The sequence below is a fragment of the Corvus kubaryi genome, unplaced genomic scaffold (assembly GCF_017639235.1).
Source record: "Corvus kubaryi isolate FWS band 111438036 unplaced genomic scaffold, C.kubaryi_AGA036_p1.0 37334, whole genome shotgun sequence".
NCBI classification, from domain to species: Eukaryota; Metazoa; Chordata; class Aves; order Passeriformes; family Corvidae; genus Corvus; species Corvus kubaryi.
Window position 1 is genome coordinate 24524921 of NW_024581108.1, and position 24287 is coordinate 24549207.

At 44.3% G+C, this 24287-nt stretch overlaps 1 protein-coding gene across 6 annotated transcripts in view; it reads left to right on the forward strand.

The window, feature by feature from the left end:
• RAVER2 (ribonucleoprotein, PTB binding 2) overlaps positions 1 to 24287 on the forward strand; it is a 36500-nt gene that overhangs the window by 10361 nt on the left and 1852 nt on the right. Inside the window, exons 2-13 of one of the 6 annotated variants that reach the window (XM_042030905.1) lie at positions 7458 to 7524; positions 8498 to 8967; positions 12224 to 12415; positions 13335 to 13461; positions 14361 to 14443; positions 17120 to 17224; positions 17469 to 17580; positions 18776 to 18996; positions 19998 to 20109; positions 20461 to 20609; positions 21787 to 21876; positions 22416 to 22538. In XM_042030905.1, the coding sequence (XP_041886839.1) occupies positions 7458 to 7524; positions 8498 to 8967; positions 12224 to 12415; positions 13335 to 13461; positions 14361 to 14443; positions 17120 to 17224; positions 17469 to 17580; positions 18776 to 18996; positions 19998 to 20109; positions 20461 to 20609; positions 21787 to 21876; positions 22416 to 22538 (1851 nt within the window). The remainder of the gene's footprint in view (positions 1 to 7457; positions 7525 to 8497; positions 8968 to 12223; positions 12416 to 13334; positions 13462 to 14360; positions 14444 to 17119; positions 17225 to 17468; positions 17581 to 18775; positions 18997 to 19997; positions 20110 to 20460; positions 20610 to 21786; positions 21877 to 22415; positions 22539 to 24287) is intronic. The other 5 variants (XM_042030906.1, XM_042030907.1, XM_042030909.1 and 2 more) reach the window with 5 other exon arrangements.

The window sequence follows — 24287 nt, forward strand, 5'->3', positions numbered from 1 at the left end:
AATAGTTTTGAAGTGAAAAACGACTGTTCTGCTGATAGAGAGAGTTTGGTGGAGATACTCAGTTTTGTCAGAAAAGTAAGAAAAAACCTTTTTTTTAATATGAAGTTATATAACGAATATAATTCCTCTGCCAGTTGTAGCTACATATTAACTTTATTACTGTACTTGTAATCTTCGATTACCTTTGGAGCCCCACCTGTGTTAAATTAAAAAAATAAATTACTCTTGAGGCCACAGAAGAAATGTCTCTTAGCCATGAGGTTTCTGAACCAGAAACAGGTTTGCAGTCTTAGAAACCAAACAGAGCTCAACCTACAAATAGAAACCTGCAGGGTCGATGTTTTTTCAGGCAATTCTCTCACTACAGCCATGGAGAAAGGGGGTTTTGTGGCAGATCTGTGGTAAACATCTTTACATCTTCACTGTTCTTGAAGGCAGAGTCTCCATTTGCTGCTCTGTTGGCAAGTTGATCAATGTTGAACTCTTCCAGAGTTGCCAGGTAATTCCCCAAATTCATCCTCATGGGATTCCTCCAACACAGTATCAAATGTGTGGTGTGATAATGACCTAGAAGTGGCCATGGGCTATTGCTGACCTCTCCAAATCTTCAGATCTTTGACATCTGTAGCAGTGACTGTGTCTTAAAAAGCAGAATTCAGTGCTGAGAGTGGAGCAGGCTGTGTGGAGGGTCACAAGAGGCTTCCCTGTTTCTCCATGGAGCTTCTCTGGGATGCGTGCTCAGAGCAGTGATCCACTCTCCTCCTGCAACCTTGCCAGATCACACTCCTCCAGTTCCAGTTCTTGCAGGAGTGGGGAAGTGCTGTGTGCTCTTAGCAGAGCAGTCATTTTGTGGCTTCATTAGGGCAGGGCAGTGATACGGGATATTCTGCAGTAAGATTGTCCCCTTGGTGTCAGTCCTTTTGAAGAATATCAGATAGCGAGTCTGTTCTTGTTAGCATGAATGGCCTCTGATGTGGTGTTGTGGTAAGACTGATGTTTGGAGGAAGAATCTTTGCCAAGAGACTTAAAAGTGAGCGTGGTTGTAGTGATGCCTTTTATTGTAATCAGTGCTTGGCAATGGATCAGGGATCTCATGGCTGGAGGTCTCTTGCATTGCCTTGTTGTGTGTGCATCTCCCTGAGCCACCAGCCCTGATCAATCATCCATTCCAGCACAAGGAACATGGTCCCATGGGATGCTGTAAGTGCAGAAATTGCAACCAGAAGGGCCTTGGAACGATCCTAAAACTGCTCCCAGTGCTCTGGAGGCAGGAGGACTGCTCTGAGCAGAGGGAGGAAAGGAAATAACACCTTCCTCTCTCCTTTTCTGATAAAGAGATGCCGGGAACTTTGGGATGAGCAGAATGGAAGTGAAGTTGTACCTCACTAAAAAGGAGTTTGTATTGGTTTTACCCCAGTCAGCAAATAAGCACCACACAGCCACTTTTTCATTTCTTCACTGCTCTGGTGCTGAGGAGAATCAGGGGAAAAGTAAAGCTTGGGAGTTAAGAATAGTTTAATTATTGAAGCAAAATAAAACATTCCTAAAATTAATATAAGACTAATAATACTAATATTAATTGTAATAAAAAGGAGCAAGAGAGGAATTAAACCCAAGAGGAACAAGTGATGCCCAGCAGAGTTGCTCAGCACCCACTGACTGATACCAGCTGCTCCCAGTTTATATACTGACATTCTGTGGTGTGGAATATCCCTTTGGCTATCCTGGCTCTGCTCCCTCCTGGCATTCCATGCACCTGTGCATGGGAAACTGGAGAGTTTTTGGCTCAGAGTAAGCTCCGCTTAGCAACAACTGAAACATCCTCCTGTTACGAACATTAGTCTCATCCTAAAGTCAAAACACAGCACTGAACCAGTAAGAACAAAATTAATTCTGTCCCATCCCAAACCAGGACATTGGTGTCAACTTCTGTTTCTTTTGGATTTTTTCTGTAATTACCCCAATGGATTACAATAATTGATTTTGGTTTCCCCCAATTTATTGTTTTTTCACTGTTAGTGGCTCCATATTTATGGCTGATGAACTTCCATAGGGGCAGTGGCTCATCACTGGGACACAATCAGCAGACTCTGATATGGGATACCAGTTCCTATCCCATGGGGTTCCTGCTGGGAAGATTAGATCTTGGGTTATTTATCTTTTTTGCTCAACCTTACTGAGATTTGTAGCCAAATCTCCAGTGTTCTGTGCCAAGATCAGCTGCCCAGCGAGGGCTGTTGGCTTTTTGCTTCCCCTCTGTACAGATAAGATAAGATGCTGTGGGAGATGCACTCGCTCCCAACCATTTTAGGGTTGATGATCCCTAAATGCCACCATGTTACAGTTCTACAGAACAAATCCGATGGAGGGGACGCTCTGCTTTAATGTAGGGCACGCAGCAAAGTAGGGCTGGTTAATTATTTTAACACCCCGTGGTTCTCCTGAGGCGTGCAGAATCCAGAGAACAGTGAAACACTGAGGTGTTGGTACAAAACTGGTACAGTGCACCTGGGATAGGGATTCATCTGCTGGTCTGGGACCTGGTGGACCCATTCAGTTCTTTTCACTGGTGTCTGTTCCTGATCAAAAGCCAAATCACTGCTTAGCATGGTGCTGCTCTGGTGGGGTTGTAGCATTTCTTTCCCTTTCTCCCTGGATTAGCCAGAGTTTTTCCTTGTTCCTTTTTGATGGAGAGCCTTTAATGAGGTGTGATGATTTGAGGGAGTGTTCTCTCCAATCTGTTGGATGCCAGACCTTTAAGTAGAAGGGCCTTTGTGTTTTCATTACTCCTCTGTCACACTGCCTGAACATGAAAGGCACATTGTGGAGAGGGAGCAGCTCTTGTGCCTTAAGATGTACATTTAACATTTTTCTTTATTACTTTTCTTTTGCTTTGAGCTCTTGCTCTCTCAAGTTACCTCTTTCTATGTCTTTTCTCTCTTTTATTTAGCTCTCACACTGCCCAGTATGCCCAGGATGATGGAATTAATTTCCAGTCCCATAGAGATCCTCTTACCAACACTCTCAAAAGTCTCTGGAAGATCAGAGGAAAAGGTTTTCCATTCCATTGAAAAACTCCTGTTTCCCTGTCATCACTTGTTCTTACATTACTTCCCTAAAGATCTTTGAGGGCTATGATCTTAAAAAAGTGAGAATCAGTTCTCAAACACAAAGGTTTGCCCCAAAAGCAGTTTATGGCCTGGAATGACAGGCTTGAATCCATTTCAGGTTTCCTAGTTTGGGCTGTGGAAATGAAGAGGGAATGTGCTGAGCAGGAGCCTTGGGACACACCTCAGTGCTCGCTGTTCCTGGGCAGGTCAGCATCTGCCACATCTCCCACTTGATCCTCCACCTTTGCTCCTCTGAGAACTTCCTTTATCCCAGCACTGAAAACCACTTGGAAATTGTGAAGGAAGAGGTGTGGTGAGCTCAGTCTTTGCCTGAAATGTTGCTTCTTAGGAGCACAGGGGGATTTATCCAGCAGTTGATGAAATTTTGAGGCCCTCCTACGTCTGTGGTCAGGAGATGGTTAAAATTGCACTTTGCATCAGTCCTTTTGGGTTTTCTGTTAACCCTCTTGTTGCTGCTGAGTGCTCCACTTGTTCTCTGACAGAGCCTCTGGGTTTTCCCCTTAGTTACATTCTGTTACTTTAAACTGTGTCAATATTCTCTTGTTTACTACTTATTATTTATGTAATATGTGCAGTGGAATCCATGTGTCATGTCATGAACTCAAGTATTTAGCAGTCTAAAATTTGAATTAAATGAACACCACATTATATCATTTGTAGATGTGAAGCTTTTTTTCTGAGTTCTCTTTTTCCTGCCCTGCCTGCGCAACTGGAAACAAAGCCTTTTTCAGCTGTGAGATGATTTAAAACGTCTTGGTTAGCCAAGTGACTACTTTAAACTTAATTGATTCCCATTTCCAGAATATGCATGTGAAGTTGAGGCCTTCAGCTGCTCAGTGAGAGCCAAGTTATAGACCAGGCTTGGAGAGTGTTTATATTGGAAACTTCCCTAAAACTCACTGCAGAAATCTGGCTGGGCACCCTTAGAATTGTTAAATATTTTGTTGCCAGAGTAGCACAATTACTGCATCTAATATGAAGTCTTGTTTTACATCTAGAGAGAGAAAAGTGCTTGGGTTTGGTGTGCTGTAGGCTCTATGTACATTATTGTATATATTTTACGTATTGTTCCAGGTGGGCACTGAGAATTTCTTGGATATTTTTTCCCTTGCACTGAGATCCTGGGTAGGAAAAGCTGCTTTTATTAGAAATAAACCACTGAGCTTTACTAATTTGATAAACAGGGCAGACGTCCCTGTGAATGGCTCCTTTTCTCATTTATGTTTCAAACAATGCAGGTACTAAACACAAAGATTCTTTCTAAGGAATTCTTTCTGTCTCGGAGGTGCAAGTCTCAAACCGGTAATAAGTGCTGAAAACTCAGGTTGTGCCTGTTCTTCTACCCAGGACAAGACAGGACAGGGCAAGAACTGAGGTATTTCAAGACCGCATTTACAGTAGTAAACAATCCAATTTTTAAAGGAAAAAGAATGATTTCTCTTAAACTCCCTTTATTACATTTGATGTTGCTTTTTCTGCTAATTTCCATGTATGACTGATTATTTCTTAGTTACAATTTTAATTTTTATTGATGATAAGGTTATCTGCTTTTAAGGGTTTAAGGGGCTGTAGAGTAGCTAAGGATTATTGGTTATATTTTTGTTCCAAGATAAAAAAATCCTGGAATGATTTGGGTTGGAAGGGACCGGAAAGCTTAAGAACTGCTGAACATTTTTGTTGTCAAAACACAGTTTGTCCAGTGTGGGCCTTCAGCATGTTGGTAGATGTTGCTGTTGTTTAGACTTAGTAGGATGCAGTTAAATGAGGATTACTGTGGTAGTTGTCAGCCAGGTTTTGTAGTTTAGCAGATTAATTCCTTTATTAAAGGGGAAAAAGCCCTTTAGGAGGAGCAGTTTTGTCACCGGAATGTTGGGATGCGGATATCGGAGCATGGACAAGGGGGTGGCACCTGGGCTGGCCGCCGCTGCTCAGGTGTGGTGCCACACTGAGTTTACTACTCCTGCTTTGCTGCACCTCAGAGTTAAGGGCAGTGCTCGGGGTTTGCTCCCTGCCTGCCGGGCTGGGGGTGCAGGAGCTCCGTGGAGCAGAGCCGGGAGAACGCCGGGACTGGGAACGAGCGGCGGCTGTTTGTTTCTGCCGTTCTCAGGGAAACATCCCTCTGCTTACATTCCTTGCAAGTTAAGAGGGTCGCAGCAGAGGATATACCTGACTTGGCGCTGACCCCCTTCTTCTCCCAGAGTAAACATTCCCTCCTGGCCCGATCCTGGGGAACTGCTTGGACCACAGGGATCAGTGCTGAGTCGTTCCCGCTGCTGTCGCTGACACTTCTGCCCTGAGCTGTGGGGAGTAGGAACTGGAAACAGCATCACAATGGGAGCACTGTTCCCTCTTTTATACCAGACCTGAGTGCTGGGAGATGTTGGAGGTGAAGTTTAGAGAAGTGCCTGAGTTAAAGCTGGCTTAGCAAGCAGAGAAATCTCAGTGTAACACGCAGATATTTACAGCTGTTTAATTGAAGGAGTACACATGTTCCTAGAGTTGGCAGGGTGTGTTTTATCTTTGTAAATCCTCACAAACGGTGTTTATGTGAGAAATGCTTTCACTGAAACACTGCACAACCCCAGTTCCACAGGTGAAGGCCTCAGCCCTGCCAAGAGTCCAGGAGAGCACAAGAACCAGAACCTTCCTGGCAGAGCCCTTTGCACAAACCTGGCAGTGTTTGCAACCACCTGTGGAAGCTGGTGTTAAAATCTTTACCAGAATTTCTGTGCTTAAATTAAGCTTTCATTTTAAATCTCCCTTATGTGTTCATCGTATTTTACATCATTATCCCCCAAAGAGTTGTTTACTAGGGGCTGTTTTTCCTCTCAAAGTTTCAGGCTGTTACTGGGAAATCATGTGGAATCACCTGATACACAGATGACTTTCAAAAGAGGCTTCAGAGCTGTTTGAAAAAATATTTCCTGCTACCTAATCATCATACAAAACTTTCAGTGTTGCTCTTGTAAAATAATACAGGAAATCAAAAGGGCAGATAGGTCCCTCTTTTTCAGAGTATTATTTCAGACTATTTCAGAGTATAATTTCTTTGGAGTCTTCAGTGATACAGTACAAGTGAAATGCCAAAACTGTGCAGAAAGTGTCTTCTCAGTCTCTCATGTCTGAGAATGAAACGTCTAATTCTTGTTTGAGAGGTGTCCACACTCAAATCCCCTTCCTGGCTTGAATTTTGGGCGTATCTTGCATTTCAGAAACCCCATCCTTATCACACCTTGTTAGAGGACGTGTGGGAGCTGGAGAAATGCTGCCATATTTTATTGATGCACTATTTGACAGCTGTTAAATAGTGAAACCAGAGATTGGTGCTCTCTTGACTAAAAGGTGTGCACCTGATACCACTCACAGAGAACCCAATTAACCTTTAGGCTCCATATATTGAATTACCAAACCGGCAACTCCACTCAGCTGCTGGAAATTGGCTGCAATTAAACTTTCAGACAAAGCTGGTTGATTATTTTGTTTGCTGAAATCACTTTGCACTCTTGTGTATGGGATTTATTCAGCTAAAATAATATAAATATCCAAGTTACTGCTCCTGGTTTCTCCTTGGGGTGATGAATGTTCATCTCCTTTCTCAGCACATAAAACAATAATTTGTGGGTTTTTTTGGGGCATGTGCACCTTGGTTTTCTGGGAATAGCTGTAGCAAACTCCTCTAAGACTTGCTCTTACCCACCCCTCCTCTCTTCCCATTAATTAGTAGGAGCAAATAACACTCTTGGGATTGATTCTCTGTTGAGCATCTGTGCAGTAATTGAGAGAGGATACTTTCCAGGGGGTACTCTGGCCGCAGTTATCTGCTGGGTGAAAGAATATCCATTATTAAGAGTGAAAATCTATTAAAGTGAACTTGAGCAGGAAACTGAAGCAACTGTTGGGTTTTGGGGCAGCATTGCTGCCCTCAGTAAGTTTGGTGATGTGATGCTGCCAGTATTCCTTGTCCATGTGGTATTTTAGCTCTGCCAGTTGTACTTCAGAGAAATGGAGAGGGTTTTGCTATTTAATGAGCTGTGATGTTGTCTTTATCAAAAGACAGTTACAGGATGCCCTTTTGTGTTTATGTAACCTCAGAGAATGAAAAGTACATTAATCAAATTCAGCAAGCCAGTTTTTTATGTGAGACAAAAGCATTGCTGCAGCAGTATAACCAACTCCTTTCAAAACAAATATTTGATAGTGTTTCTATGGTGAAATTTTCTGTTTGTTGGGGAAGTTTTTGGTTTTGTTTGAAAAGAGGATGAATTTATACACTTGCTTGGTTTGGTGACTTTTTTATGTGATGTTACTTGTACTTTTCACTTGCAGGAAATCCACGACTTGTTTAAAGATTATGAAATCAAGTATTGTTATGTGGACAGAAATAAAAGAACAGGTGAGAACTTAAAAATTTCCATATATTTCAGTTCTGTAAGGAACATCATGTGCTGTGTGTGAAGTCATGGACTGTCACAGCTTGTCTGGTGTCCCTCAGTGCCTTTTCGGTCACCTTCTGCTGAAGCCAGTGGAAGTTGGAAACTTTCTGGTGTTGACCAGAAGTTTTTTGGTTCCTTCTGCTCTCTCTCAGGACTATTCCTTAGTGAGTGTCCCTCTGGGACAAAGCAGACCTCAGCTGGCTGAATCCCTTTGGAAAACTGGTCCTGAGGCGTCTCTTGGGACAAACCACACGTGCCTGAGGGAAATCCTACCCAGTTCAGATGCATTTGCAGTTTGCTCACATCAGGAAACACTTCTGCCCTGTGAGGGCCACCCAGCACTGTTGCAGGTTGTCCAGAGAAGTTGTGGAATCTCCATTGCTTGGGATACTAGGGAAGCCATCTGGGTGACCCTGCTTGAGGAACAGGTTGGACAAGAGGCCCTCAGGAGGTCCCTGCCACCCTCACTCAGTCTGGGACTGTGTGATTGTGTGAAAACCCAGAAAAGAAAGACTTTCTGTTAACCCCAAAGTGAGAACTTGTGGATGTTGTCATCAAAGAGATTCGGTAGAATCCATAACGTGTTGACTTCAGTGGACTATTTAATTTAGTAAATAATTAAATATTTAGTTTAAATATTTAATAAGTTTAAATAAATATTAATTTAGTTCCCCATATATAAAATTTGGTTGGGTTACAAGGAGTAAAGTTGTGTGCATCACAACACAGTCACTTTTTGAGTTAATTGCTCATGGTGTTCAGTTGATAATCCCAGATTCTAGACACTATATATGTTATATATACAATAGATATCTTCATCTGTTTTATCTTTGGGGTAAACCTGCAGCTCTCACCTGTGGTTTCAGGGGGAGGGAGAGGTGTGGCTGCAGGTAAGCCAGGGTAGGTGATGTCCCCACTGCTGGTCTCTTGCAGCTTTTGTCACCCTGTTAAACGGGGAGCAGGCCCAGAGCGCCATCCGGAAGTTCCACCAGTATTCCCTCCGTGGGAAGGAGATCTCCGTGCAGCTCCAGCCAACGGATGCTCTGCTGTGCATCACCAACCTGCCCCTTTCCCTCAGGATAGAGGAGTTTGAGGAACTGGTGCGTGCCTATGGCAACGTGGAGAGGTGTTTCCTGGTCTACAGCGAGCTCACCGGCCATTCCAAGGGCTATGGATTCGTGGAATACATGAAGAAGGACTCTGCTGCCAAGGCCAGGCTGGAACTCCTGGGCAAGCAGCTGGAGGAGAGCACTCTGTTTGCACAGTGGATGGATGTGAACCAGCTGACCACAAACCTTATTCACTCCAAGTGCCTTTGTGTGGATAAATTACAAAAAGACTGCGCTGATTCGAAAGAACTGATCCAGGCTTTCTCCCTGAAGTACAAACCTGTCTTCTGCCAGGTAGGTTGGATTTCTGTCTTACGGAAAACCAAGGTTGGGTTTGCAGTATTGGCTCACTTCACTCTTGCTGTCTTCCACTTCTGTTTTTCCTGTAATCACTCAGCTGTGCATCTGCTCAGTGATGTGGGTAGTGATGCTTCACTGCTCTGGGCATGCAGTGCTTGGTCCATGGTGTCTGGGAATTCTGCAGGATACCACTCCAGTGAAATGCCAGCAAAATGTTTGTAAGACATCCCCTTATGTCATTTACTGAAAATAATTGTATTTTTGAGAGCTTTTAAAGGAAGTATTGCTGATGGCTTCATTGCTTGGTAAAGAAAGGCAGAGTTTATGAATACCACAAGTGCAACAGTTCAGAGCATGTAAAATACCTCATATAACTCATATATTAATATTTAACATGTTTTTTCCCTAATAGAGGAAGATGCAGGCTTGGGTTCTTGGGTGTTGCCAGGGATAGAAGTGACACATCTTTTGGAAAGCTTGGAAGTACAGAAGAGGTAGATCCTTGCCTTTGTGGTGCAAAGGTTTCCTTCTCATCCTCGTGGCCTGTGAGCTAAGAGACCACAAATAAATGCTGTGGCACAGACAGGTCACCATAAACAGGCAGTAGAAGGAAAGCTTTCCTTGTAGTCACACAGATTTCAGTTGCAGGGTTGTTTTTGTGTTGGTTTTTTTTTTTCCCTTAAGTCTCTTGGAAGGCTGCTCAGGGATCAGCCCCAGGGATAAGCACCCGGAGATTCCCAGCATGTGGAGCAGAAGGTCCATCAGGCTGTGCAGCCTGACCACCTGCAGGTCTTCTCATCCTCCCTAGTGCTGTTTTCCAGCCCCAGGAATTTCTAGTTGGCCAGAGTAAATCCTTAGACATCCTTGATCCAAATATATCAGGAGATTAATAGATTGGAATGAACTCTTCCCAGAAAATGCCCATTCCTGGCTATTTTGAACTCGTGCCTGGGAATGTGTCTGGCTTCAGCCTCACCTCATTCATGCCTAAATTAAGGAGATCTTGCTCCCCATTATTTTCTTCCTGTAAGACGGTATTAAATGCTGTAATCAAGTCTCCTGCTCAATCTTTGTTTAATTAGCTAAACAGATTGATCCTTTTAAGTCTTTTCCTTCAGGGCTTTTTCCCCAGATGTCAGATAATCTGGGGGCTCTTATCAGCTCCCCCAACAATTTTTCAACGTCCTTTAAAAACTCCGAGCTTCAAAGAATAACAGACTTCTTTCTTGGAGGATGGGTTTCACTAACAGGGGTCTGCTGTGCAGTTAGAGGCACTTAAAAATTGACTTTTACCTTTTAAAATAATAATAAAACTTAGGTCACACTTGGTGTGGGTGAGGAGAGTGTCTGCATTAGGTCAGTAAATATTCCTGTTCCTATAAAATACGGGAGGGTGGAGGTAGGAAAACAAATAGTTCAGATTTGAGAGGTGAGAAAGGGAAGAAAATGGATGAATTCTCATCACAACAGTGCTAATTAATTATGGGTTTATGAGTGAGATGACCTGAAAATTGAGGACAAAGAAAGGAGGAGGAAGACTCAAGAAAAGGTGTAAAAAGCGAAGAGGAGGGATGTGATGGGGTGGGTAGAGACAAAAACTGGGAGAGGCCAGGGTAACAGAAACCTCAGTGTGGAGGGAATTTCAATAGAGAATGACTGGGAGAAATGTTTTGTGTCTGGAAAATTTCAGTGTAGCTCTTGTGGTGCTTCTATGGCTTAGTTCTGCTTGGAGCTCCTGCAGTATTTAATCCAGTAAATACAATCTTTGCCCAAAATTCTTACCTGAACTCATGAAATGAACTCTGGGCTATTTCATCTTGTTCCAAAATTACCATTTTTTAGAAAGTCAATTTGATTTCTCCTCTACTGACAACAGAAATGTTCTGTCAGGAGGAGCTGAAGCCAGGTACTTACCCATGGATATTAGGAAAAATGTGTTTTGTCCTTTATTTCAACAAAATGGACCAGAAAACCTCATTCTTTTCTTCTGTCACTTGAAATTGTCACTAGAAGGACTCCAGCCTAATTTGGATAGGGATAAAGAGCTTTTTTTCAGTACCTGTTTACTTGGGAAGTTTAAAAATTCCTAAATCCTTTGCAAGAGTATTGGTAGCTGCACTTGAACACATTAAGGGAGATTTTAATTGTGCTTCAGTTTAGCTGAAACTAAAATACAGATGTTCCATAGCTTCAAACCCTTCTTTTTACAAGTCCCTCAGGTCTTTACCAGTGCACCTAAACTGGTATCAGAATAAAAAATAAATATAAAATACAGACATATACACATTTATGTGTGTATTTATATATGAAAATATGTGTTCTCCAGAGCTCTGCCCAGAGGCCAGGCTGTAACAGTGCCTTTAAAGATCTGACCACGCTCCTTTTCTTCCAACTCTTTGACATTTATATTTCAGTTGTCAGGGTAAGTTTGTGGGGCTGAGGTTGTTTTTATCCAGTGAAGTCTGGAGGAGGTTTTGTCTCTTGCACACCAGAGCTGGTATCAGTTTATCATTCCCATTCATTTGAGGACTGGAGATTTTTGCCTAAGCTTCATCCCTCCCTTCTCACCCCGTTTTTTTGTTTGATTTAAATCTGCTCATTCTCTCTCAAACTCTGCACACAAAGGCCAGAGCAGCGTTTGCCACGTAAGCCCTTTTCCAGTCTGCTTGATTGATCAGTCTGGCATCTTCTCTTGGCATTCCACACGACCACAGACTTCACATGCTCCCAAAAGGCACCAGATACTGGTGGAATTTGCATTGTTGCATGTTTCAGCAGCTCTCATGCACCCTGATAAATGACATTTTGATTATTGCAGGCTGAAAACATGAAGAATAATGATTTTATAATTATCTTGCAAAATAAAAATGCTTGTAAGATCCAGCTGTATTTGCAGTTTGCTTCTCCCTCCTCCTTTGTTGTTTAATTTGTGTTAAATGTGTTTCACAGCTGAGGTTCTCCATGAGGTGAGGTGGAAGTGAAGGTGGGAATGGAAGAGATAATAGAAGGAATGAGTAGATAATAATGAAGAGATAAGCATGAATAGATAAGCATGAATGCCAAATACATGAAGATGTGATATCCAACTTCTTTCCAGCACTTCGAGAAAGAAACCTCATGGTTTGGGGAAATACTAACCTTGGGTTGTGTCAGCTGTGCAAGATCTTGCAAGGGACAGGTGAAAACATTGTAGGGCAGCTCCTGGCATTGCCAGGTTTCTGTGGAGTGCTGGGAGCTGTTGTTGTTGCAGTTTGCCCAGGATGAGGACGGCGGCAGCGGGGACTTCGCCGTGGTGGAGTACGAGACCGCGGAGCAGGCGGAGAGTGTGCGAGGGGCCATGGATGGGGTGACCATCAACGGCAAGAGGGTGCAGGTGTCCTTCTGTGCCCCTGGAGCACCAGGCAGGAGCACCTTGGCAGCTCTGATAGCAGCACAAAGGATGGTAAGATCCCTGGAAATCTCTTAGGGATGAGCTTGATACGCCTGAGTTAGGGCTTTGTGTGAGGAAAAGGAGCCAAGTTTCTGGAAGCATTTTGGGTTTATCAAGGCCCGGTTGGACAGGGCTTGGAGCAACCTGGGGTAGTGGAAGATTCCTTGCCCATGGCGAAGGGTGGAACTGGATGGGCTTTAACCAACCCAAACCATTCTGGAATTCTCTATAATCAGTCCAGTTCAGGCTCCTTCCTAGGTGAAGATGGCCAGGAAGAAGATAAAATACATCCATAATATACCACAAAGTTACACCCACATAGCTCTTGGATTTTAGTAAATGTAATCTTCTGTGAGAGAAATCATTCCAGCTCAAAAGAAAGGTGACTGGGAATGAGTCATTTGATGAGCTAAGACTTGGTTTAAAACAGAGAAGCAAGAATTTGTCAGCTTTAAGATCAATTTCAAGGCAGGAGAAATAGTTTCATTTCATGCTCGAGGTAGAAGAAAGCTTTTTACACCCACGTCTTATCAAATTATTTCCTAGAAAATTGGATGTGATAAGTGTTACATGGAGCTGCTTTAAATGGAGAGGTAGAAGAGTTCCCTCACTTCAGCCAGCTCAAACCACATCATTATAAAAGAGATAAGAAGTCTATTACAAGATGCAGTGCTCAGGGCAACAGTGCCTTTCTTATGCTCCTGTAATGGTAACTCTGGCTTTAAGGGAAAAAAAAGAAACGTGCTTGAAATTTTGTTGGAATAGTTTGTTAGGTGTTTCATTTGAGGGGAAAAAGAGCAGGAAACAGGGAAGGAAATGGTCTTTTCTGTGTCAGATGCAATGTGTACCTTGGCATCACACAAGTTTGAGGGATTGAAATGTATTCTTTGTTTTCTCCTGCTTCTAACACCTTTGTATCTCTTCATTGGAGATGAGGAACAATAGGAAGGGCTTGCTTCCAGAGCCAAATCCAGTGCAGATCATGAAGAGTTTCAATAATCCAGCAATGCTGCAGATGCTGCTGCAGCCCCAGTTGCGTGGCCACACTGTTAAACCTGGTAAGCTGTTTTAAAACAATTCAGAATTAAACCCTGTCCTTAGTGCTGCAAGGCTTTTGCAAAGTAATTAAGTAGAAATACAGTTTTCCAATCCGTGCAGGCACTGTTTCAGTGTGTTTGTGGAGACAAATTTACATTTTATGAAGGCAAAAGCAAGAGGTGCTCTGCTACACTCTTGTGTTTGGGTAAAATTCAGTGTTTCCTACAGATACCCTCTGTGGGCTCTGAATGTTTATATAAGAAATGGGGTTAGAAAGAGATGTCTTTTGCAAGGCTTTGGTAAGTTTAGATCTGATTCTAGATCTGAATTTTGCAGCCTGAGTCTTTCTCCTGTGCCCAGTGTAAATCTTTATTCTCTTGGCTGCTGCCACAGCATTAGCCAGAAACATTTCCTTGCTCTCATTAGGATGTGAATGAACATAAATCCCAAAAATCCCGTTTCAGATGGTGAAAGTGCTCAGAACAGGAGCCAGGTAATAAGGAGATGGAGTGGGGGAGAGCTGAGAGTGTGGTGACAAAAACACACAGAAATGGAGTGTGAAGTGGCCACTTCAGGGAAGAAACACTTGAGCTTTATCTGAATTTAAAGCACTTCAGATAAAGCTGTGGCCTGGAATCAGCTCAGGCGCTGCTGCACCTTGGAGTGAAGCTCTCAGGTGTGGAGGAGCACCTGGAGGGACCTTTGAGCTCTCCTGTGCTGGTCATTTTATATCAAAGCTGGATGTATTAAGATGTTTCATAACCTCTCCCAACCTAAAGGAGTCTGTCATTCCCTCATACTGACCTTTGTACACTTGAACATTTCCTGGAAAGCAAATTTAAAAATATAGGATCATTCCAAAGATTTTTACTTGCCTAGTTTGTAAAATGTGTGATTTTTTTGTGTGTTTCTATAACAGTTCTTGGAGCATCTGCAGGTTTACCTCACCTCATAAATTCAGCAGTGGGCTCACCTTTTTTGCAGCTGAATAAAGTTCATCAGGTATGTGACAAAAGAACTGTCATCAAAAGAGGTATTTGGGGAGATCTTAACATGAGAAATCCTGAAGTTTTAAGGATTTGCAGCTAAAATCAAGTGTTCTTGTTAAAGCTGTCAGGAAAGTTAGGAGATGAGGGAGCAGGCAGTGCTTACTGTCCAAAATCGAGTTATTTTATCTAGACTGAGCTTTTGACTTAGAACCTGCCACTGTAGACAAAACTTGTCATTACTGGCAGAAAAACTCCTCTTTAAATGAGCTCTCAAGGAGCCTGGCACGTCCCTTTCTCTTGGAACAGCTCATCCGCACTCCTGCAGAGACTTTATGGGTTTATCTGATTCAAACCAACAATTTCAGCACCTTTATCTTCATTTTAAAGCTTGCAGGGACCCAAATGTGCTGCATGTGCCGTAAAAAATAGTGGCTTGCAGATGTTGCTTCTTACTCATAAACCCCCCAGGGTTCTCCTGTAATTCCAAATGGACACCAGAATTCCTGAAAGATAATGGGAAGGATCTTTGGGATGAGTTTGTGCTGGAAATTGAGAATGAGAATATGCACCCACAACCTTGTGCCTTGAGCTGAGCTTCTCTCAAGGATTCCTCCAGCTCTGCCAGGAGCCAAAAATTGAATTTAATATTCATGGTAGGGATTTGCCCTCATACCTGCAAGGGACTGGGGTCAATCACTTGGCCTTACTATTTCTGCTATTTCAGAAATTCCATGTAAAAAATAAAATCTCCTTCAGCATCAGTTATTTCTCCTGTTCTTTTGGCAAAGACAGACTTAGAGATCTTAGAAAAGACCCAACTAAAATGCAGAAATACTCCTTTTGTTAAGTATATTGAGCTTTTCTGGTTTTTCTCTAAAAACTGGTAGGTGAATATATTCATTTTTGAATAAATGCTGCTTCATTTTGCCCCATCCAATGGGTTACTTTTGTCCATATAAAAAAAATACATCATTCTTCTTTTTTTTTCTTTTTTTTTTAAATTTAAATGACATTTTCAATTGGTCTGTTTAAGTTCCTGCTGCTGTCTCTTCAGCCTGTGCTTCCTTGGAAGGCAGTGTGAGTGTTTGGTGCTCACAGCTGGAGCCAGGGATGTTTTACACAATTAACAGTGGGACTGATGATGATTCAAAGGTTTTTCCAGTGGTTTTTGCCTTGGGAGAGTTGCAGCCAAACAACTCAGTGTTTTCTCTGTCCAGAGACTTAAAATTCTCTTCCTGGGAGCTTTCTGTCATTTAATGAGCTCCAAACCTGAATTTTATAAGGATTTGATGATCCCAGTTTCTTCTATAAGGCACATTTTTTTCTTCTTGGATGATTTATTTTGGAGCATTCTCTAAAGCCAGAGAACCAGGTCTCTGTTTTATTTTTATTGTCTTGAAATTCGGTGTTGTCACTGAAACACCTCCCCAGTCACACTGATTCACCTCCCTGCATGTCTTGGGTTTGTATTTTGTATTTGGGGATTTGTAAAGTGCCATAATGAGATGAAACATTTTAAAATAATTATTAAAAAGGGATTCAGCAGAGGGGATCTGAAGGTTATTCACCCAGTAATCTTTCAACTCGAGGTAGCCTGATTTTCAACTTGTTGCTTTTAATTTCTCTTAGTTATAAATGATCCTGTGCCAAAATAATGCATTTTCAGCTTTCTCAGGGATGTTTTCCTCAGTCATCCAGCGATTTATTAAGTCTTTATAAATCCAGAGCCTTTCCTCTGAGAATTCTGACCAAACTGATTTTTCCACTCTCTTTATTTCTGAAAGTTTTGCAACTGGACCACTTTGCTTTGTTGCTGTAGCCAAGTTTGGAAGGATCAGCCCCTGGCACTGGTGACAATAAACAGCCCTGGATAATTTCTCCTGGAAATCACTGAGACAATTAAAATAGATGCATAACTAATCTAGATATGGCACATCTTTGTTTGAAAAGGCACATTTTTGAGTCCAGAAGATCATATTTTAGGCATAGAGGGAATTTTTCCCCAGGGAATTTAACCCTGCCACCCAGAGACACAGCCTAGGCTTGGAAATATTTGGGAGGTGCTTTGCAGTCTTCATTCCCTGGTTTAGGTGGTCTTTCCTATGTAGGAGATCTCAAAAAAACCCACCAAATTATGAAGGCTGTACTTGGCATGATCACAGTGTCCTGTATATTTATATTTGTACAACAACCTATAGAACAACCTCTATTTTACCTGGCAGATGATGCTGCCAGACAGTTCCAGGCCTGTAGCATAAACCTTGATGTCTTTTAAAGTTTACTTTAAGCCTCAGTGCTGGCCTGAGCTCATAATGCTGAATATACCAGTGACAGAGTCTGAAGGTGGTGCCCCCAAGTTATTAATTAAGTGGCTCAGTTCTGGTGGCAAACTGATCCAGAATATTTTGAATGAACAGTGTGGATATTTTATAGACTTGCCAATCTGCAGGCACTGTGATTTGTCAGCTTTTAATGGCTCTGGAGTAGGATTTCATGTTGATTGTTGTGGGGGGAAACATATTGGGATATTTTTCTGAAGGAAAATTAGTTCTGTGGAGGAAATTGTTATTTTCCTTTGCTGTCTTAACTCAGAATCGTAAATTTCATCAAGCAGTACCGTGTGAAAATGTTTCAAGGATGTTCTGTTCTCTGTGACTGCCAACTAACCCTTGTTTTAATCCTTTCTCAGAGCTCAATTCTGGGGAGCACCTCCAACCTGCTGCTGCAGAGCCCTGCTCACCTGCCCCTGCCCCAGCAGCAGCTCCTGAAGATGGAAAACATGCAGGCAAACAGTGTAAGGCCACCCCCACAGCTTTGACTCTCTTTGAACAGTCTTACAACTCCTAAAATAAGTAATTTTTATCATCAGGTAACCCTGCCCATGATCTTTAAGGTCCCTTCCAACCCAGCCATTCTGTGCTTCTGTGCTAATTGAACAGTTGAGTGGAGCTGAAAAGGTTGAGAACGTGGAAGTTATAAAGAATAGCTATGAACAGATTATTTTAATCATTTACACAGTTTTCTCTTCTTCCTTTTAGAAACCAGGTTTGCTGGGAGAACCTCCAACAATGCTCCTGCAGACAGTACTGGGGATAGGGGTGATGCCAGCAGTGAGCTCAGGCCTGGCAACACGAGGAGAAGCTCTCAAGTGTAAATGACTTTTTATTTCATCCCAAATGAGTAGAAATGCCCAGCTTCACATTATGCACCTGACTTTGTCCCTGTGTAACAAAAGCAGGTGGTTCAATACTCTGCTTGCTCAGTTACTGCCTCTTTTTGTACACTTGGAATATGCTTTTAGTTAGGGGTGACGTTTTGTGGGGTTTTTCAAAGCAGGTAAATGTGAGTTGCTTGAGAGGCACCACAAATAGGTTTTTTGCCTTCATTTTGTTTTAACAACCAGTTTGTGACAGATGTCAGTTAGAATGCAAATTTCTGTGCCACTGATGCCCTCAGTATTTATGAGGAAAGATCAGTTGGATACTGGGGGTTCAGCCTGGAGAAGAGGTGGCTCCACAGACAACTTAGAGCCCTCCCAGTGCCTAAAGGGGCTCCAGGAGAGCTGGAGAGGGACTGGGGACAAGGCATGGAAGGACAGGACCCAGGGAATGGCTTCCCAGTGCCAGAGGGCAGGGCTGGATGGGAGATTGGGAAGGAATTGTTCCTTGGGAGGGTGGGCAGGCCCTGGCACAGGGTGCCCAGAGCAGCTGGGGCTGCCCCTGGATCCCTGGCAGTGCCCAAGGCCAGGTTGGATGGGGCTTGGAGCAGCCTGGGACAGTGGGAGGTGTCATGGCAGGGCTGGGACTGCATGATCTTTAAGATCCCTCCCAACTCAGACCATTCCAGGATTTTCTGATCTTGTTTCTTCCACTGATCCCTGTGTTCTCCAATCCTCTGAGTCATGGCAGTAACCAGGAGCAAGGAAAGGGTTGCCAGGGGAGGGCAGAAAGCTCCTCTGAATATCCAGATTTTCATTTTGGAGAACACTTTCCAGCTCTTCAGTTTCAGGAATTCTTCCTAATGCCAGTTGAGGTGGGGTTTCCCCCTGCATCCCGTCCAGCATCCTCTAGGATGTTGTTCCCAGTTTTTTTGAAAATGACAGGAAGCACTAAGTAAGTTATCACAGGGAATGTTTAGAAAAGTCAGAGTTTTATTGTATCAGCTTGAAATGGAGGTGTTTGCCTGTGGGATGGTAAAAGAACAAAAACCAGTGAAGTAGCTCTGGGAGTGTTTTCCTCCTCCCTCAGTACACCCCACAAGCAAACCCTTTGTGATAAATCCCATCTAACAGCAAAGTTTCTCCATTTATGGCTGGCTGCAGCATCTAACCCAGCTCCCATTCCAGCAGCAGCAGCAGGGATGGGCATGCTGCCATTCTTCCCAAATCAGCACATTGTTGGACAAGCTCTTCCCGGGCCAAACAATGCTCCAGACAAAGCCGCAGCCGAGGCCGTGCCAGGAGCGCAGCCCTTCCCTCAGGCCCTGCCCAGCCTTCCCGCCGGAGCTCTGCGGGCTGGCCACTCCAAACCACCCAGCCAGCTCAAAAACTCCGACTCAAACCTGGGGGTAAGGAGCATGCAGCACAAATACTGCCTTTGCCTTCTTTCTTCTTCTTCTTCTTTCTCTTCGTTATTTTAACTTTGACTGCGTCTTCACTGTAAAATTTGCTGCATCCCAGGAGCATCCTTGAGACTTCTTAAGGTCATTGCAGCTATGAATAATAGGGAGAAAACAATGCTGCTCTTTGGTGGTCCAGCTCAGTGAACAAAGGAGTCTCCACAGTGCTGGAGGGCTTTTTTCCATGTGTTTGCCCTCACAGTGTTTGATGATGAAATTAATCTCAGGGGCAATGTCTCTTTTAAAGGCCAAAAATTGAACTCGTGGTTGAATTTCATGATTAATCAGGAGCAGTTCTGCTGGTGTGGGGAGGCCTTTGGGTTTCCAGGTGGTTGTGTGTGTGTCTATATAAATTTTACACTCTTAAATTATCAGTTCTTTAAAATATTATTTATTCCCTTGAAGGTGAGGTGTGAGAGAATGATGGGATGGGATTTAAGTGGTCTCATTCTTTCAGAGTTTTTTTCTGCCATTAAAAAAATTTACCTTTTTTTTAATATATATAAATACTTTGACATTTATGGGGAAACATGTGCTTAATTCATTATTTTCCTAACATTTGGCCTTTATTTCCTTGTGTCTCCAAGTGAAAAGAGTTGATTTTGCTTTGGCCATGTACTTAATATTTTCACTCCCTGCATCTGGAATTGTTAGAGTGATTATTATTCCTTCACTTGCATATAAAAGGTTTTCTTTTGTTTGTTTGTTTTGTAATACCCTTTAGGAACTTTCAGTCTGAAGAGAAACATTCCTACAAAAACTATTTGGAAGAAAAAAAAGTGCAGGCAATGTGTCCAGATTGGGATTGACTTCAAAAGCTTCATTTTATTTCAAAAGGTTTTTTTTTTTTCATAGGACTAAGCTTTTTCCAAGACCCTGCTGGGCCACTTAAGGTTATTTCTGATCAATTTTACATGAATTTAATGCAAACTGCCCTGTCCATTTTTCAGACTCCCTTGAAGAAACAGACTTCTCTGCTTGGGGAACCCCCAAAAGAAATTCGGCTGAGCACCAACCCCTACTTGAATTTGGCAAGTGTTTTGCCTGGCATCTGTCTGCCAGGTAAGCAAACATTTCGTGGATTTCAGTGCAAATTTCCACAGCCACAGTGTGGCAAATATTTATTCTGTTTGCCTGGTAAATCCAGTGACCACAGCATTAATCCTCAAGGAAATCTTGTAGTGTGTCTTAAAATTGCAAAGTAATTTATCCTGATGGTTAAACAGGGGTACATTTTCAGAAGTAATGAGCTCACAAACTTCTAGAAACCTTTCAGTTATTAGTAGCACTGATTAATTTGGGGCACAGCCTAATCTGAAGAGGCAAAATTCAGTTTTAATCCTGGAATAGAACCTAATTTATATGTTTTTTACAAGCCAGGTTTTATTCAAACTGCGTTCTTTGTGTTCCCAGCAGCAATTGCCAGCAAAGCCTCCAGTCCTCCACAGCAGACCAGCCTTCCAAACAATGTCATGGATGCTGCTGTGTCTCAGGGAACTGCATCACAACATGCAATGGAAAATTATTTCAGTTACTCCCAGCAGCCTGGGGAATACCCACAGGTAGGAGTTCCACAGCCTGGTGTCCCTTGGAGCCTCTGGGATTCTCCCAGAGCTCCTTGTTTTTTCTGGGTGCTCCTCCTGCCTCCTCTTGGGGCTGAGCCTCTCCACTGACACTTTCTCTCTTTCAGTGTTCAGAGTAGATGTAGCACAAAGAACATTCCCTGCTGAAATCACAACCCTTGAAAAATTGCTTCTTGAGAGCCTGAACTCGGGGCACTCACTAAAAAATGCCTTCTCCCAACCTCTGCCTTGGCTTTTGTCTGCCTTCAGAACCAGGCAGTTTTTCCTCTTTGCCTTCCCCCGAAGTTTTTAAGGCTTGAACTTTGGCTGGATCCCAGGGAAGACAGCTCTGCCTCCCAGTTCCTGCACAGCTTGGGGGATGTTTGCCAGCTGGTTTCAGTGCACAGGATGTGCTCCCCATCTGCCCCATGTGGTGATCAGAGCGTGGCCATGAGGTGGAGGGTCTGGAGAGTGTTGCAGTGCTCAGAGCCAGTTCCACAGGACACTGGGAAAGAACATTCACATATTTTCATTAACCATTCTGAGTCTGTATAAAACTGTAACTGTGTACAGATCAAATCTGACAACTGCCTCCTCCCCAGGTTGTCAGTGGGGAGACAGAGACTCTGCTGGGCTGCTGCCAGGGAGATCTCTGAGCTCTGGAGTCTGGTGGCTCTGGAGGATGCAGAGGGTTTGGATTGGGAGAGTCCCAGCCTGGCCAGAGGGGTGGGGTGAACAGGGTCACTGCACAGAGCAGGGAGCTGTGCCAGGGGCCTGACACCTCTTGGATCAGATCTGGTGCCTGAAGGGGCTCCAGGAGAGCTGCAGAGGGACTGTGGGGACAAGGCATGGAGGGACAGGACCCAGGGAATGGCTTCCCAGTGCCAGAGGGCAGGGATGGATGGGATCTTGGGAAGGAATTCCTGGCTGGGAGGGTGGGGAGGCCAGAGCAGCTGTGGCTGCCCCATCCCTGAAGGTGTTCCCATAACAGGAATTGTTGTCCCAGCCTCACTGCCAGGGCAGTGGTGCCTCCTGTATTTTTTAGCACTTACCATAATTGTAAATGTTTGATTTGAGCTTCATCATTGGTGCTAAAGGTGTTCTGGTGCTTCCTGGAGAGCTTTGGGTTGTTAAGAACTGTAGGCAGACATGGGAGAGGATTTCTGCTCCTCTGTAGGAGGCTGTCCAGCAGTGGTACCAACATTATGCTCAGGCGCATCACTCTACCCAGGCCAGAGTGGATGGCTTTGAAAATGAAGCCTCTGAGGTGAGAAAGAATTTCATTTGCTTGCTGTCTCCACTGGCTGTTCCTCCCATCAGCTTTAGGACACCTGCTTTGTGTGTTGGCACAGGAATGAGGGGCTGGAGAGCGTGGGGTGAGGGCACTGCATGGTCACTGCTGCTGGGATTCGTACCCAAAATATCCCTGTCTGAAATCCCACCATCCAAAATCACCTGGAAAGCTCAGGAGTGTATTAAAATATTCCCACCAGGAAGCAGCACACCATTAATGGCATTTCCCAGTGCTGAATTTCCCAGGATTGAAGGGCTGTGCTGTGCCCAAGCTGAGGTTTCTGTGGCTAAGGAGAAAGGCACTTTTTAATGGAATTACACAATTAAACCACCATCCAAAGCCCACATTTTGCTCCAGGAATTGCTGCATGCCCGAGCTGCTGTGAATTGCACCTCTTGTAACCAACTGAGTGTGACTCAGGTATTTCCATACCTGTTGAGAGCTCATCACAATAGAAAAAAAAAGGCATTATTAAAACCTTTTTTTCCTTCCACTTCATGGATCCCATTCAGGAATCTCCAGGTGGATCTTTCCCAGACTACAGCACCTGCCTGCAGGTGGTGCCTGCCCTTTTGAGTGGAGCCCAGGGATCCCAGCCGGGCTTGCAGCCTCCTGCAGCAAACCCCTTAAAGAAGGTGAGAGGAGAGAAGGAGCAGTGGCTGCAGACGCTGCTTCCCTGTCTGGTGCTGCCCCCGAGTGGAGCTTTCCCAGTGCATCCCTGCCTCCAGTCGGTTCCTAGGAATGTGAGAAGCGCTTGGGCCAGCCCCAGAGCGCTGCAGAGCCCTCCAGTCCCTGGGGATCAGCTCCATCAGTGCCCCAAAACCCACAGGCAGAGCAAGGCTGGCTGTTCGGGAGCTTCTTGGAGAGGTGTGAGTGTGCAGAAATGCCTGGAAGGAGGCAAATAAAGCAGGGAGTGAAGAGAGGAGGAGGAGGTTCCCACTGGATTTAAATGGGTGTTTGCCTGGGCTGCAGATGGGTTGCACTGGGATAGAACCTCTGAAGGGGAGAGAGCAGCTCAGGGCAACATCCAAGTTACAACAGCCCCTTGACTGGATCCTGGGGGAAAACCATTTTAAAATGGCTTGTGTTTGGATTTACAGCTGATGTCAGCTGCAGCTTTCTTCAGCCACGCTCACTGAGCAAAGCTGCCTTGGCTGGTGCTCCAGTGGACACTTAAATTTCATCAGTAAAAGGAGTGGGAATGCTTTGGGGAGAGTGAGGGCCAGTTTATGGAGCCTGGTTAGGATTTAGAACTCCTGAGGAGTTCCTGTCCCTGTGCTGTAGGTAAATCCCATTGCTCCTGTTTTCGTGGATGGGAGAGCTGAGGGGCCTGGCCCTTCCATCCCAGCATTAAATCCCTTGGGTTCAGTTCTGGCATTAGACTGGGCATGAGATTCCCTTTTTTTTTTTTTTTGGTGATTTAGAAGGCAGTGCATTCCTTCTAACTCCAGCAGTTCCTGACTCCAGGGTAGAGCTGGCTGTGGGCTGAGACATCAAAAAATGGAGTTTTTGGATTCCCAACAGCTCTGATGTGGCTGGAAATGATGGAATGGCAACAGGAGGAGACAGTGTGGGGTTTGAGCCAAGCAGTACCTCTCAGTTTATCTCCAGAGAGGTTCCTGGGGTGATGAAGAACAGCTCCCTGGGATGATGGTGTTAGTGCCAGAAACCATAAAAGGCAGGAGGAGCAGGGTCAGTCCCTTGGCACAGACACAGCAGCACAGTTTGCCTCCAAACTGCTGGAATTGCAGATAAACCTCAGTGAAGAGGCTGCTCCCCAGGAGGCTCGGTCAGTTCAGAGTGTGCTCGTGTGTCTGTGCTTGCAGGGACCCTGCAGCTCGTTTGGATCCTGCTTTTTTTGGCCTTTTTTTAATCCTGCTGTTTCAGGAGGAGCAGGGTCAGGGGGGGTTGTGTGAAGCATCAGTGAGCCAGAACCTGGTGGAGGCTTACAGGACATGGGCGACATCCCCGTGGCTTTTAGAACTGCAGTAGAGAGGATGGGGGAAAACTGAAGTCTTCCTAAAACAATTTTCTGTTTCTGCTGAAGTTGCCCCCCAGGATGAAATCAGACTGAGCAGGAGCAGTGTGTGACTGTGACCTAGCACAGGGTGCTTGGAGAGCTGCTAGGAAAGGTTTTTCCAAAGGGAAAGTGAAGCCAGGGAGCCCTTGGTGCAGCGTTAGAGCAGCTGTGCCCTCACAGAAACCCCACCCTGGGCCCCTCAGGGCTGCCTGTGTGTCACAGTGAGGCCTTGGAGTTGAAATTCAGATTAAAGATCCACTGCTGCTCCCTCCATCCCTCACTCCTGTGTGAAGGCAGGGCCAGGGCCTGAGATCCTGCACAGACCTGTTCTGGCATGGCTGGAAAGCACATCCTTCACCCCTGG